This window comes from Panthera pardus, unplaced genomic scaffold (genome assembly GCF_024362965.1).
Source record: "Panthera pardus isolate Hobbes unplaced genomic scaffold, ASM2436296v1 HiC_scaffold_16, whole genome shotgun sequence".
Taxonomy (NCBI): domain Eukaryota; kingdom Metazoa; phylum Chordata; class Mammalia; order Carnivora; family Felidae; genus Panthera; species Panthera pardus.
In genome coordinates, this window is record NW_026526721.1 from 146,848,397 (window position 1) to 146,864,248 (window position 15,852).

The window sequence follows — 15,852 nt, forward strand, 5'->3', positions numbered from 1 at the left end:
TTCTGACCTCTTGTTTAACCTGTCTTGGAGCAGATCGGAAGGAATGCCTTTCCTGTGACCTGGAAGCAATCCTCTATTTGTGACCAAATTATTCTTCCTTTCTTTTTGGTGGTTTCTGAATAAAATACGTTTCTTGCCAGCCTTTCACAAAACAGGAGGAGGGACCACTCAGAAGATGTGTTTGGCAAACATCTATCAAAGCCTGCATTTTACAGATGGTACCACTGAGGCCCAGAGAGGTGCAGCCACTGGCTCGTGGTCATAGAGCCGAGAAATGCAGGTGCCACGTCGCAGCTCAGGTCTAGCTCGACCCTGTAAAGGGGGCGCTCGCATCCCCTCCCCCATCCCAGGAAAGCACGCCCGTTTATCCTACACTTCGCTTTGCACAACCCACACTTTCCAAGCTTTTTTTTTTTTTTTTTTTTTAGACATTTCCTTCCGAGGGTGACGGGATGGTCACGCTGATTGGTCTTGACCAGGGACCCCAAACAACTAGCCGTCACCTAGACTCCACGGATCCCCGTAGAGCTCCTGCGAGCGCCTGGAAGCGTCTCGCCCTGCCCTCGAAGCCCAGCGATTAAGTCGGTTCCTCAAATTGTTCCCGACCGGAGGAGCAGGAAATAACACCGGCCTTTGGTGGCGGCCACAGCGGGCGGGGGAAAAGTTCAGGCCTCTCCCGGGCAGTCGCACAGGCCTCCCATCAATCTCGGGTCTAAGGTCCGGCCGGGCCCGGGTTCCGGCCGCTCTTTCTGGCACTCGAGTCACCACCCGACCTCCGGCCTCGGTCGTCGCCAGGGGCCCGGCTTTCCCCGGGGCCGCTCGGCCCCCGCGCGGCCGCCAGGTGGAAGAAGACAGGTCAGCGGCGCGGCGCGCGCCAGGGGGCGGGGCGTGGCGGGGGCCGGGACCCCCGCGCCCTCTCCTCCGCGCCGCCCGCCCGGCTGCCCGCCTCGCGGCCCCGGCCGCGACCGGCGCCCATCCGGCCGCGCGGTCCCCAGCAACAGGTGAAGAGGCCGCCGACCCGCGGCGCCTCTGCGGGGCGGTCCTTCTCCCTCCCGCCTCGCGCCCGCCCCTCTCCACGCCCCCTCCCCTCCTCCCGGCCTCCGCCGCGGCGCTCGGCGGCCCGGCGGTCTCCCCTGGCGCCGTCTCCTTCTCCTCCCGGGCCCCAGCGCAGCCCGAGAGCCCCGCGCCGCGGAGCGAGGGGCGCCGAGCGCTCGCACGACACGCGCCGCGGCGCCACCGGCCCCGGGGGGCGCCCCCCGGCGCGCCTCCCTCCTCGCGCCCGCCGCGCTCCCCTCCCCCGCCGCCGGCGGCCCCCGGGCTCCGGGCCGCGCGTCCGGCCCCCGACGCGCTGGGGGTCTCCGGGGAGGGGCCGGCCCCGCCGAGAGGCGCGGCGATGGAGGAGCCGCAGCGCGCCCGCTCGCATACCGTCACCACCACTGCCAGCTCCTTCGCCGAGAACTTCTCCACGAGCAGCAGCAGCTTCGCCTACGACCGGGAGTTCCTCCGCACCCTGCCCGGGCTCCTCATCGTGGCGGAGATCGTGAGTGCCGCGCGCGCCCGGGGGGCGGGGGAGGCGCCGGGGGGCCCGCGCGCGGTGCGTCCGCCGACCGCCTGCCCGGGACGCCCTTCGCGCGGGCTCGCCTTCTCCCCGGCGTGCGAAACGCGGGGACCACCGCTCTGAGCGAGGTCGGACCACCTTGCGCGCCTGAGCCGCGGGATGTCTGCTTGCTGGGTCCCGTCGGGGGTCGTGCCGGGTCTCGGGAGCAGGGCGCTCGGTGGGCGTTCGTTCGGTTTGGGTTCACGAGTGTCACGGACACCTGATGCCTTCCTTACCTGATCTCCAGGTGGATGGCCTCCTCCCTGAAAGCAAAGCCTTCCAGAACTCAGGGAGAGGAGAGGACTTTTTTCTTCGCCTACTTCTCTCCCCGGTGTTAAAATTGAGGTGAATTAAGAAACTTGTACCGAGAAAAATAAGAGGGCCTCGACCCCGTTGGGGACCGGAAGGTCTCCTGCAGGGTGCTGTGCACCTCCTGGGCTCAGCGCAGTCCTGGGGAGGAGGGCTGGCGTGCGCATTCTCCTCTTGACCGGACATGGAGGCTGAGAGGTCTAGTGATTTCTTCTAAGTCCCGGCCACTCCTTCTTGGCTGGAGGGAGCCCTGTTACCAGCTGGTGGTGGCCACTGTTTCACCATGTGCCGGGGCCTCCTCAAGACCTTTAGTTGGCCTTGTGCCCTCATGCAGGCCACACAGCAGCCCTATCCTGTGTGCAATTATTATCCTATTTTGCATGAGAAGAAATTGAGGCACAGAGAGGGGAAGTCCAGGGTGGGGATGTGTGTGTGTGTGTGTGGGGGGGGTGTCTGGACTGTGATTCAACCCTGGGCCTGGCACACCCCAGGGCCCTGCGCTTAACTGCCAAGGAGCATCCTTCCCAGCCGCCTACCCTTTCCACCCGATCTCACACCCATTCATTGGAAATGTGTGGAGTTGAAATCTAGCTTGTGTGGGTTTGGAGAATGGGAGCCATGGTGGTACAGAAGTGGCTGAAGACCCAGATGGTTTCTCTGAGAAGCCCCCGACAGAACCTGGGTACATCAGGTAGCTGACTCGCTCCTCCGGCGTCTCAGGCCCCGCCCCAGACGGACGGAATCGATGCCAATGCACGTAAAGTTTGCACAGTGTTGTCTGGGCTCATCCCCCAGCCAGTTCCCTTCGCTGGTATTGAGGACATCAGGAGACCCAATTAAAAAAAAACAAACAAAACAACAACGAAGGTATTGGAATCACCTTGCAGGGCCTGGCTTATAGGAATTCGGCAAATATTTGCTGTGTGCGTTAAGTAGTTGGCAACTTCCTTGCTCCAGCAGAGCAAACAGAAACTGAAGCCGGAGATGGGGGCTTCTACCTGGGGGTGGATTTGGACCCGGCACGAAGTAAAATGCCTCTTGTTTTTGACTGGTGATCCATATGCTCTGTGTTCCACGCTTTTTCGGAAAATAGCAAAGCGAAGGACACAATGCAAATGGCCCGTAGTCCTGCCAGTAGAAATAACCACTGTTGATATTTTGACATGTGTCTTTTAAAATTTCAATAAATTAAAAAAAAATTAAGGTTTTATTTTCTTTTTAAATTAAAAAAATTGTTTTAATGTTTATTTTTGAGAGAGAGAGAGAGAGAGAGAGAGAGCGAGCACGAGCGGGGGAGGGGCAGAGAAAGCCTGGGAGACACAGAATCTGAAGCAAGCTCCAGGTTCTGAGCTGTCAGCACAGAGCCGGACAGGGGGCTCAAACCCACGAATGGTGGGATCATAACCTGAGCCCAAGTTGGACGCTCAGCCGACTGAGCCACCCAGGCGCCCCTCAGTAAATGTTTTTAAAGATGGAAACACATGTAAGAAAAATTTCCCTTATCACTCCACTAGTTCAATTTTGATTTTTGACAACTGTGCACGTTTTAAGGAATAAAACAGTCTTAGAATTAGAAGTTTGCCCCACTATCTTCATACCTAGAGGTGCTCACTTTCAAATCTCTTAGAGCCCTAAATAACATATTTATAATGCTGTTCCTTGATTCCCCCCCCCCCCCATTGTAGGTGTTGTCTTTGTCTTTCGACTTCCCCCTCTGAGAGATGTGGCTCTAACACTCTCAGACCACCTCCTAGATATCCCATCCCACCCCCCTATTATACATATACTCTTTCTGTCTCCTACTATATTTTGGGTTAGATCAATACCCATTGTTGACCTTAGGACACCATAAACACTGTTCACAGCCCAGCCACCGAGCAGTCTGTGAGCACTTTTCTTTTCCTGCCCAATCTGTTTCCTTCTATTTTTCCATTTCTTCTTTCTCTAACTGTTTAATCACTAATTTTACCTTCATTGTCTAAATCTCTTATCAGGAGACTGGGAGACATCGGGATTCTATCAAGGTCATCTCATGGCCAAATCCTCTCTGGGAACCTCTGACCTCCTCCCACCTGTCCTGCTCATCTGGGCACAGCTGACATCATGGGATTTCCTGCAGTATCACCATGGGGAGTCTTTGTCTCCACTTCTCTCCCACACTGGGTCCCCTGCTTCTCCTGACCGCTGTCCTTCTCTGTTTTGCCTCACTTCTGGGGGGGGGGGGACCACACAGACTTTAGTAGTTTCCTTAGAAAGGATGCATGTATGAATCGAGATTTACATCTTTCAAAATGTCTTGATTTGAGGGGCACCTGGGTGGCTCAGGCTTTAAGCATCTGACTTCGGCTCGGCTCATGATCTCATGGTTCGTGAGTTCGAGCCCCACATCGGGCTCCCTGCTGTCAGCGCAGAGCCTGCTTTGGATCTATTCCCCTCTCTGTCCCTCCCCCGATTGTGCTCTCTCTCTTAAAAAAAAAAAAAAAAAAGTCTTGATTTGACTGTTACACATAATTAATAGTTTGACTGGTAAAGAATGTAAGATTGTAAATTGTTTTCCTTCAAAATTTTGAGTGTTCCTCCATTATCATTTAACTACTCTGATTCCTGTTTTCATAAATTTCTATTCCTCATCCTTTTTTTTCTTTCCTTTCTGGAAGCCTGTAGGACCTTTCTCCCAAGAGATCTATAAGATCCCAGCAATGTGCCTTCATCTGAGTCCATTTTCTTCCATTATACTGAGGACCTACCTGGTGTGTTCTCTCAATCAGGAAAACTCGTGTATGTGTGAGGGGATTTTTTAAAATTGTTTTTTACCTTTCCGTTTTGTTTTTTTTTCTGAAACTCCTTGTACACTTTTTTTTTTTCTATGCATGTATTTTCTTATAATCTTTCTCATGGGTTCATGATATGCTGTGTTCACTTGCCATACTGTAAATGCTTCTCAGGAACTTGGATCTCTGTTATCACACTGTTCTGTTGCAAGGAAATGTCTTTGATTTCCTCTGTTTTCTATTTTAAAACTAACATGTTCCTGGGTTTCACCAGTATAGGTAGTGCCATAGCACTCTTCCTTCTTTGTTCCTCTTCCCACATTTATCCAGTGATTTTCTCAAGGGAAGGTTCCTTTAAGTAGAATTGTGTGTCAAAGAGTACTCACATTTAAGAGTTTTGTTACATATTCTGAAATTCTCTTTCTGCAAAGTTCTGCTGGTTTAAATTACTATCAGTAGTGTGAGCCTATTAAACTAAAAATACTTTTTTAATACTCTCTGAAATAAAAAAGGTGAAGAACCACTTAAATGATATATGCTGATCTAAGGTACTTTTTTTTTGTTCATGTTGTAACGTCTAACTCAGGATGTGGCTTACTGTGGATGGTTTCTTGGAGGTAATGCCATATGGTACCACCGATTCTTTATGGAGGTAGCGGGAAGCAGCTCTCAAACTATTGGCCTTCCCAGCCCTGAGACTAAGATAGACGTGCCCCCAGAAAAATGTTACTTTCTGCCACGGAAAAAAAACAAATACTGAAACAAATAATTACTAAGATTACTTAGTGATTACTTCAAATTACTAAGAATTACTTAGATTCTGACTTCCCGCTGGAACCTAGGAGAAATGAAATAATAGAGAACAAAACACAGTGTTTCCTCAAATCTGTTGTCAAAATCGCTAGCCCTCGTTTTCCCACAGGAGTGAGTGGTGGTAGCTAACCTACTCAAACACTTTGGGCAGTGCCTATGTAACCTTCTGTTGAAACCAAATTGTGGCTGTTTCCTTCCGTTTAAAGTTTTACAACAAGCTAGAAGCAATCCAGTACTTGACCTGTGACTTGTCGGATGCTCTGATCTTATAACAATTACAAGTACTTGAAGAATTAACTCAGAAGCTGAGTTAATTGTACCCTTCCTGTTATTGGTGACTTCAGAATGAATTATAGCATCCGTGGAATAATGTTAGGTCACCTGTCATATACTTACGGTCATGAGCAGACTTAGGTGGGGAAAGATGAATAGTTTACTGAGAGCTGGAATCAAATTATTCTATCCTGTTGAGTTCTTATTAAAAAAAAGTGAGGGGCGCCTGGGTGGCTCAGTCGGTTGAGCGTCCGACTTCAGCTCAGGTCATGATCTCCCGCTCCGTGAGTTCAAGCCCCGCATCAGGCTCTGTGCTGACAGCTGGGAGCCTGGAGCCTGCTTCGGATTCTGTGTCTCCCTCTCTCTCTCGCCCTCCCCCCGTTCATGCTCTGTCTCTCTCTGTCTCAAAAATAAATAAATGTTTAAAAAAATGAAAAAAAAAGTGAACATAGTTTCCTTTTCAGAAAACAATGCCTAGTCTTTGTAGAAAAAATAGAAAAATGTAGGTAAGTAAAGAAAACCCCATGTAATTTTTTGCCCCCATGGTGGTTCTTAACAGGCATGGTACTACCCCATGCCTAGGATTTTTTTTTTTAATTTTGGTTATTATAATATTTGAAGCTTCTACTGTTGTTTAGTTTCCTGGGGGGTCAGGGTTGCTAAATGTCCTGACGTTCATGGGACAGTCCCCTACGATGAAGAGTTGCTTTACCAGTTGCCAACAGCACCACTGTTAAGGAACTTTGAGTGAACTACTATTTAATTTTTTTTTTAATGTTTATTCATTTTCGAGAGACAGAGACGAGTGCGAGTGGGGGAGGAGCAGAGAGAGAGGGAGACACAGAATCTGAAGCAGGCTCCAGGCTCTGAGCTGTCAGCACAGAGCCCGATGCAAAGCTCGAACTCCTGAACCGTGAGATCATGACCTGAGCCGAAGTCAGACACTTAACTGACAGAGCCCCCCAGGCACCCCTGAGTGAACCACCATTTAGCACTGAATAAACCATTCCAGAATTTTTCAAGTCGTTCTGTATTACTATTTATCTGTAATTTTTTAAATGCAGTCACTTGTAAACTATTTTGTTTACTGCTGTGGCCACCTGTGCTGGCTACCTCCCATTTGTCCCTCAGAGCCACTCTCCACCCCTCTCTGTTCTCCACCCTAAAGGCTGATTTCCACGGACTGTCTCGAGGGGCTCCCCTCTGATGTTTCACTGCAGTCATCCAGGGGTGGTACCCGCAGGAGGCTGTGGGGTGAGAGGAGAGCAGGCTCCGGGTATTCAGTCCCTGGGATTCCTAAGTGCTGGCTCTTAGCAGGTTGACCGTGTCCCTCCATGGAAGGCGGGCTGTCTGGCCACCCTTGCCACACAGCTATTTTCCCTGGCTCTGATCGCTGTTCACTCCCAGCTGCTTACTATTGCCAGGCACTGCGCTATCACTGTGGTTTTCCGGCACCCTGCTTTATAAATAATGCCTTTACTAAACTCCATTCAGATTACCCAATCTGAAAGTGCCCAGTGCCCTGCTGAGACCTGATAAATTACCTTTTCCTCATTAATAATTAATTTCTTATGACATTCTCTTTTTTTATGGGTCTATCTTATGACATTCTTTTTTTCTTTTCTTAATTTTTTTTTAACGTTTATTTCTTTTTGAGACAGAGAGAGCATGAACGGGGGAGGGTCATAGAGAGAGGGAGACACAGAATCCGAAACAGGCTCCAGGCTCTGAGCTGTCAGCACAAAGCCCGACACGGGGCTTGAACTCACGGACCGTGATATCCTGACCTGATATCAGGACGCTGAAGTCAGACGCTTAACCAACTGAGCCACCCAGGCGCCCCTCTTATGACATTCTTAATGGCCACATAGTATTCCATAAATGTCCAACTCCTACTATTCAGTTTGTTTCTTTCCTTTAAAACTGTGACAAACTTCCTTTATACTAACTCCTCCTGGTTGTTCTTTAATATTTTCTAAGGATGAGTACTTAGAACTGAATTAAAAGGTCTATGCATTTTCTTTAAAGTCGAGTTTTTTGAGGTATACGGTAAAATTCACCCTTTTTAGTGTAGAGTTCTATGAGTTTTAGCATATGCCTTTTTAAGAAGTGGCTTTATGGAGATATATCATAAAACTGACCCTTTTAAAGTATACAATGCAAGGATTTGTAGGATACTTACAGAGTTGTACAACTATTTTAGAACACTTTTGTTACCTCAGAAAGAAACCTATTAGCAGTTACTTCCTATTCGTCCCTTCTCTCACCCCTCAGTAACCACTAGTCTGCTTTCTGTCTACACTTGTCAACATTCTGTCTACTAAGCTACATTTGTCTCTTCTGGACACTTCATAAAAATGGCCCTATAATATGTGGCCCTTTCTGTCTGGTTTCTTTTACTTAGCATAATGTTTCCAGTGGTCCTCCATGCTTATAGTATGTATCAGGACTTCATTCCTTTTACTAACACATAATATTCCATTGTAGTATATATATATATATATATACGCATATATATACGTATATATACGTGTATATATATATATGTGTATATATATATACACGTATATATACGTATATATATATACGTATATATATAAGTGTATATATATATACATATATATACATATATATATATATATATACGTATATATATATATGATTTTGTTTATGCATCAACTGATGAACATCTGGGCTGCTTCCACATTTTGACTATTGCACATAATGCCGCTATGAGCCTTCGTGTACAAGTTTTTTTGGAGACGTATGTTTTCACTTCTCTTGGGCACTTATGTAGGATTGGAATGGCTGGGTCATATGGTAACTCTTTGTTTAATATTTTGAGGCACTGCTAGACTATTTCCAAAGTGGCTGCACTGCACTGCAATCCCACCAGCAATCTGAGTTCCAATTTCTCTACATCCTCATTAAGATTTTTTATTTTCTGTCTTTAACTCTGGCCATCCTACAGGGTGTGAAGTGGTATCTCATTGTGATTTTTGTTTGTATTTCTTTTTTTTTTTAATGTTTATTTATTGGGGGGGGGTGTTGAGAGAGAGAGAGAGAAAGAATCACAAGAAGGCTCCATGCTTAGTGCCAATCCCAGTGCGGGGCTCAATCCCACAAACCATGAGATCATGACCTGAGCTGAAACTAAGAGTCAGAGGCTCAACTGACTGAGCCACCCAGGTGCCCCTGGTTTGTAATTCTGTAATGACTAATGATGTTGAGTAGCTCTTCATATGCTTATTGGTCATTTGTATGCCTCCTTTGGAGAGATGTTTATTCAAATCCTTTGCCATTTAAAAAAAAGTTATTTTATTATTGAGTTGTAAGAGCTCTTTACATATTCTGGATACAAGTCTCTTATCAGATATATTATTTGCAAATATTTTTCTTCCATTCTGTGGGTTGTCTTACCACTTTATGTGATGGTGTCCTTTGAACTACAAAGATTCTTAATTTGATAAAGTCATACACACACACACACACACACACACACACACACACACACACACACTATGGCTTATGCTTTGGATATTGTATCTAAGAAGACTTTGCTTAATCCAAGGTCATGAAGATTTACTTTTGTTTTCTCCTAAAAGTTGAATAGTTTTTTCTTACCTTTGAGTCTGTGATGCATTTTGAGTTAATTTTTTTTCTTTTAAAGTTTATTTTTATTTTTATTTTTGAGAGAGAGAGAGAAAGAGAGCAAGCAAGCAAGCAAGGGAGGGGTAAATAGAGAGGGAGACAGAGAATTCCCAATCAGGTCCTGCATCGTCAGCATAGAGCCTCCTGTAGGGCTCAAACCCATGAACTATATGATTATGGCCTGAGCTGAAATCAACAGTTGGATGCTCGGGGCACCTGGGTGCCTCAGTCAGTTGAGCATCTGACTTTGGCTCAGGTCATGATCTCTCAGTTTGTGAGTTCAAGCCCCGTGTTGAGCTCTGTGCTGACAGCTCAGAGCCTGGAGCCTGCTTCAGATTCTGTGTCTCCCTCTCTCTCTGCCCTTCCCATGCTCCTGCTCTGTCTCTCTCTCTCTCTCTCTCTCTCTCTCTCAAAAATAAATAAACATTGAAAAAAAAAAAGAGTTGGGTGCTCAACCAGTTGAGCCACCCAGGTGCCTGGAGTTAATTTTTGTATATAGTGTGAGGCAGGGGTCTAAGTTGATTCTTTTCCATATGGATATCTAATTGTCCCAACACCATTTGTTGAAAAGACAGTTTTTCTCCCATTGAATTGTCTTGGCACCCTTGTCAAAAATCAAATGTAATATAAGGGTTTATTTCTGGATACTCAGTTCTATTTCATTGATCTCCATGTCCTTACAGCAATACCACACTGTATTGATTACTCTATCTTTGTAGAACATTTTGAAATCAGAAGTTGTGAGGATACCAAGTTTTTTCTTTTCTCAAAATTGTTTTTTGGCTATGAGTTCCTTGCATTTCTGTATGGATTTTAGTATCAGTTTGTCAATGTTTGCAAAAAGGGGTAGCTGACGTTTCAACATGCATTGTGTCAAATCTGTAGATCAATTTGGGGGGTATTGCCGTCTTAACAAAATTAAATTTTCCAATTCGTGAATGTAGGATGTCTTTCCATTTAATTAGGTTTTCTCTCATTTCGTTCACAAATGTCTTGTAGTTTTCAGGACACGTGTCTTATATTTCTTTTAATTTTATTCATATATTCAAATATACATTCAAATATTTTCAATATATTTCCAATATATTCAAATATTATTCAAATATTTTCTTCTTTTTGATGCTCTTGCAATGGAATTACTTTCTTAATTTCACTTTCAGACTGTTCATTGTGAGATCACAGAAATGCAATTGAGTTCTGTGTCCTTGACCTTGTATCCTACAATTTTGATGACCTCCTCTATTAGTTCTAATAGTTTTTTGTGGCTTGACATATGTGTATTTAAGACTTTTGATACAGCTGCCAAGTGGTGCAGAAAAGTGTACACAAGTTTACATTTCTTCTAGTGGTGTTTTAGTGTGCAACAGGGTTTGTTCCTGCAAATACTCAAACCTTCTTTTAATGTTTGCCAATTTTGTTGGACTGGGAGATACTCAAAATGATAAAAACTAGTTTGGCATGGACATCCCTACTCAGAACATCAGCTGATATTTAGGGGAGCCTTGGACATGTGAAAAAGAACAAATTGGTTTTTTGTCTTTTGTTTTTTAAGTTTATTTATTTTGAGAGAGAGAGAGTGCCTGTGGGGGAGGGGCAGAGAGAGAGGAAGAAAGAGACTCCCAAGCAATCGCAGGTGCTGAGCTGGATGTGGGGCTCCATCTCATGAACTGTGAAATCATGACCTCAGCCAAAATCAAGAGTTGGATGCTGAAAGGACTGAGCCACCCGGGTACCCCAGAACGAATTGTTTTTATTTGCATTTCCGTGATTATCAAAGTTGAATATTTTCAATATGCTCATTAGCCATTTATTTCTTCTTTTGGCAACTGCTTGCTTTTTCTTCATTTAAAACATGGGGCTCTTTCTGTCTTTAAAAAATGTTGTGATGATATAAAAGAGAGAGAAAACTGAAATGAAAATTACCTCCCAGGAGAGAAATAAGATTGGTTTGGGGAATGTGTTTGAATGGGATGTTTGCTTTGACTGTTTTGTCTTTTTATAAGTTTACATTTTTTTAGAATGAGAATATATTTATAAGTTAATGGAATTAAAGAAGCTTGCAGCAAAGGAATAAGTGTTCATTGTAAAGATAAACTTCAGATCATTTATGTATAGAATGAAAACTTAAAGTCTCTGCTGCCCCACATCTTTGACTCCCTCCCTCATCCACCCACCTGCCTTGGTGTACTTACCATTCACATTTCTCCCAGACCTTTTTCTGTATATGTCAGATACATAGTATGACCCACATATGTGGATGAACATATTACATATATTCCGCAGCTATTTTTTATCTACTAATATCTTGGGGCACTTGGGTAGCTTGGTTGGTTGAGTGTCCAACTCTTGATTTCGACTCAGGCTATGATCCCAGGGTTGTGGGATTAAGCCCTACATCAGGCTCCACGTTCAGCTCAGATTCTCTCTCTCTCTTCCTCTGCCCCTCTCCCCCATTTGTGCTCTCTCTCTCTCTCTCTCTCTAAAATAAAGAAAATAATATCTTGATATTTTTCTATGTTTCGTCTTTGTCGATTTGTAATTTTCCTATATACTATGGGTATTAATTTTTTCTGTCACTTGTTACATATCAATCATGCCATTTGTATCAAAATAAGTTTCTAATTCTCATGAAATCTAAACTGTTATCTTTATTTCGCCTTCTGGGGTTCACCTTGCTTGAACATGGCTTCCCTACCCCCAGGATTATACAAATATTTGAAGAAATTATAGGATAATTTTTTTAAGTGTTAACTGTATTTACCATCTTAAGCTCTAAGTTCTTTTTGTGTGTATAAGGTAAGAATGTGATTTCACTCTTTTTCCCCAAATGGATATGTAGTTGTCTTACCATTAATCATATCATATTCCCATATATGTGTAACTGTTTCTTGACCCTATTCTCTTCTATTTCTGAGTCAACTCCAAACCTTTTTAATTACTGTAAGCTTCATCATGCATTTTAATATCCAGTAGAGTAAGTCCTACAGATTTTTATGTTTCTTTGCTATTTTTGTATATTTCAACTAACACAAGTGATTTTCAGAATCGGTGTTTCTTAAACCCCATTACAACTTTGATTGAGTTGCATTAAATTTATAAGTTAATTTGATAATATAATTATGTAAATTAATATAATTAATTATAATTAGTGCTATAAGTTAATATGATATTGACTCTTATCACCTAGGAATATTGTGTCTCTCTATTTATTTGGGTCAGTTTATGCTTTTGAAGTCCTAAGGTTTTTTCCAATGAATCTTATGTATTATTAGAATTAAGAATTCTCAATTTTTTAAATTTGTTTTTTTATTTATATCCAAGTTAGTTAGCATATATGGAATTCTCAATTTTTTTACAGCTTATTTGTATATTTTGAGAGAGAGAGAGAGTGCATGCGAGAACATGAGTGGGGGTGGGGCAGAGAGCGAGGGAGAGAATCCGAAGCAGGCTCCTCGCTGTTAGCACAGAGCGCAATGTGGGACTCTATCTTATGAACTGCAAGATCATGACCTGAGCTGAAATCAAGAATCGGATGCTTAACTGACTGAGCCCCCCAGGCACCCTCGAATTCTCAATTTGTCAAAATTGAGATTTGTCAAAATGAATTGGATTTATCAATTTCTGATTATTTGTGGTTTTATAAGGAAGCTCTTATTTTTCTTATTTTAATCTTGTGTGTAACCATCTTATTTGAGGTACTAGTTCTAATAGTTTTATTTATTTTATAAGTAAATTGTAGTGGTATCTGTAAATAAGGGTTGTTTTTCTTTTCCTTTTTATACATATGTATATATATATATATATATATATATATTTTTTTTTTTTTTTTTTCCCATTATTGCATAGGTTGGGACTACCAGTATCTTGCCGAGTGATTGGGATGATATGAGTATCCTTGGCTAGCTCAAAACTTTCAGTGGGATGTTTCCAATGTACTAATTGTAGTACAGATTTAACTATAGGTCCTGATAGATATTCTTTGTTGAGTTAAGGGAAGTTTACTTGTACCTATTTTAATCAAGAATGATTGTTGAATTTAGAAGATAGGATTTGGGGTGAGGAGCGTTTATTGATGTGATCATCCAGGGTTTTGTTTCCCTTAATTTGCTAATGGGGTGAAATATATTAGGAAAACTATTGTTGAAGTGTTCCTGTGATCTTGGAATACATCTCTACTTAGTTATAATGTATTCCTTTAATAGTCTAGTATATTTTAAGACTTTTTTTATTCTTGAATTTAATTTGTTAATATTATATCTGAGAAGCTGTTTCTATGCTCATATGTAAGACCAACCTTTTTGATTCTTTTGCTGTGATATTTTGTCTACTTTTTTGGCTAACATTTGTTATGTTCTGGTCTCTTTATTTTATTTTTTTAAATGTTTATTTATTTATTTATTTATTTTTTAAACGTTTATTTATTATTGAGAGACAAAGACAGACAGAGCACGAGCAGGGGAGGGGCAGAGAGAGAGGGAGGCACAGAATCCGAAACAGGCTCCAGGCTCTGAGCTGTCAGCACAGAGCCCGACGTGGGGCTCGAACTCACAAACCGCGAGATCGTGACCTGAGCTGAAGTCAGACGCTTAACCGACTGAACCACCCAGGTGCCCAATGTTTATTTATTTTTGAGAGAGAGAGAGAGAGCAGGGGAGGGGCAGGGAGGGAGGGAGACACAGAATCCAAAGCAGGCTCCAGGCTCCGAGCTGTCAGCATACACCCCAGTGCGGGGCTCGAACTCAAGAACCTTGAGATCGTGACCCGAGCCGAAGTCGGACACTCAACTGGCTGAGTCGCCCAGGCACCCCAGCATCCAGTGCTTTTAATAAGAGACCTGATGGTCTGGTAGACCCTAGGCAGACCTGTTAGGTTCCTTGTCCATTTCCTGATTGTACATTCCCAGACTCAGCTGCAGTCCGGCCTTGCATGAAGTGACTTGCATGTTGTATTACCCAATGTAGAAAGATGTGGAATGTAGAAAGATGGCATTGGTGGTGTAGCAAGAAATTGTAGATGGAATGTTGTTTTATTGGGGTGAAATAGTTTGTGAAAGGTAGTTTTTCAACCATACGCAGTAATTAAAGTGGAGCTTCAGGTTGTTGTGGGTGGGAGTAAAAGAAGATGGTTAAACCCTTCCTTGGAGTTTCCTGACTACTGGTGAGGTCTCTCCCTGGGCAGACAGGATGCTGGTCCCCCAATCTGGGATTGATTGAGAAGACCTGAAGTCCCTCTTTCAGGACAGCTCTAGCCTAATGTCCCCTGGTGTTCCTGCTGAGAATATGTCCTTTGCAAATCTACTGCAGAATATAACATTTATAATATTTAAGTCAGAGGGCTTGTTTGCTGTAGGCTATAAACCCACTGCTCTGTGGGAATAATGTTCTCATTTCCTCTGAGGAACCAAATGGTGTTTTAAATCTCCCTAGAAGCTTTTGGAATTTTCTATCTTTAGAGATCCGTAGAGGTCATGTACTTTAACACTATGTGTCTAGAAAGGCATTCTTTATTCGTCCTCAGCCTTCATTGGACCCTATGTAACTAATATCCAAATTGATCTTCAGCACAGAGAAATTTTTTTTTTGTATTTCCTGCATCTGTTCTGTTTTCTCCTTCCAAAAAATCTTTATTCAGTCTAGAAGTTGCAGGAGAGATTAAACTGTCTTTGGTATCTTTTCAGTTTTTTTTCCCCCCAAACTTTTCTTCTCTTTGTTCTTTTGTAGAATTTTAGAGAAATAACATTTCCAGCCCAAGTTCAGATTTTTTGTTGAGTATGGGTTTTTTTGGCATATATAAACATGCATCTATCTATATATACACGCATCTATCTACCTATTAACATTTATTCATTTTAGAGAGACAGAGCATGAGTGGGGGAGGGGCAGAGAGAAAGGAAAACACAGAATCTGAAGCAGGCTCCAGGCTCTGAGCCGTCAGCACAGAGCCCAGAGCCCCATGTGGGGCCCGAACTCACGAACCCCAAGACCATGACCTGAGCTGAAGTCGGATGCTTAACCAACTGAGCCACCCAGGCGCCTCTTGGCTTTGATATGTTTAATTCCCAACAGTTTGTCTTTCTTTTTACTTTGTAGCCTGATCGCTTCTTCTTTTTATTGAATCATTTTAAGAAACTTTAGTATATTTAAACTTTGCTTGCAGAGAGACCACTTCTGCTTGTTGACTCTGTTGGCCCCTTACATGGCTGATTTCCTCCATCATCTGGTGATTCATGATTGTCTGTCTGTAATTGTAGATGAGATGAGATGGCTGAGAGTGTTTGCTCAGTGTGAGTGACAATGCCTGAACCCCTGGCAGTGAACACAGGTTTTCATCACATGACCTGTATCTAGTGGGTTTGGTTTTGTGTCGTTACCAGAGGAGGAGAAACATTGATCGGGCAAAGAGAGGATATCAGGAAAGAGTGTAGCTGCGTGGACTTTT

General features: G+C 43.6%; 1 protein-coding gene across 1 annotated transcript in view; it reads left to right on the plus strand.

Moving 5' to 3' along the window:
* Positions 1–899: 899 nt before the first annotated feature.
* Positions 900–15,852, plus strand: part of CMTM8 (CKLF like MARVEL transmembrane domain containing 8) — a 108,719-nt gene continuing 93,766 nt past the window's right edge. Inside the window, exon 1 of the mRNA XM_019422846.2 lies at positions 900–1,540. Within this exon, the coding sequence (XP_019278391.1) occupies positions 1,394–1,540 (147 nt within the window). The 5' untranslated portion in view covers positions 900–1,393. The remainder of the gene's footprint in view (positions 1,541–15,852) is intronic.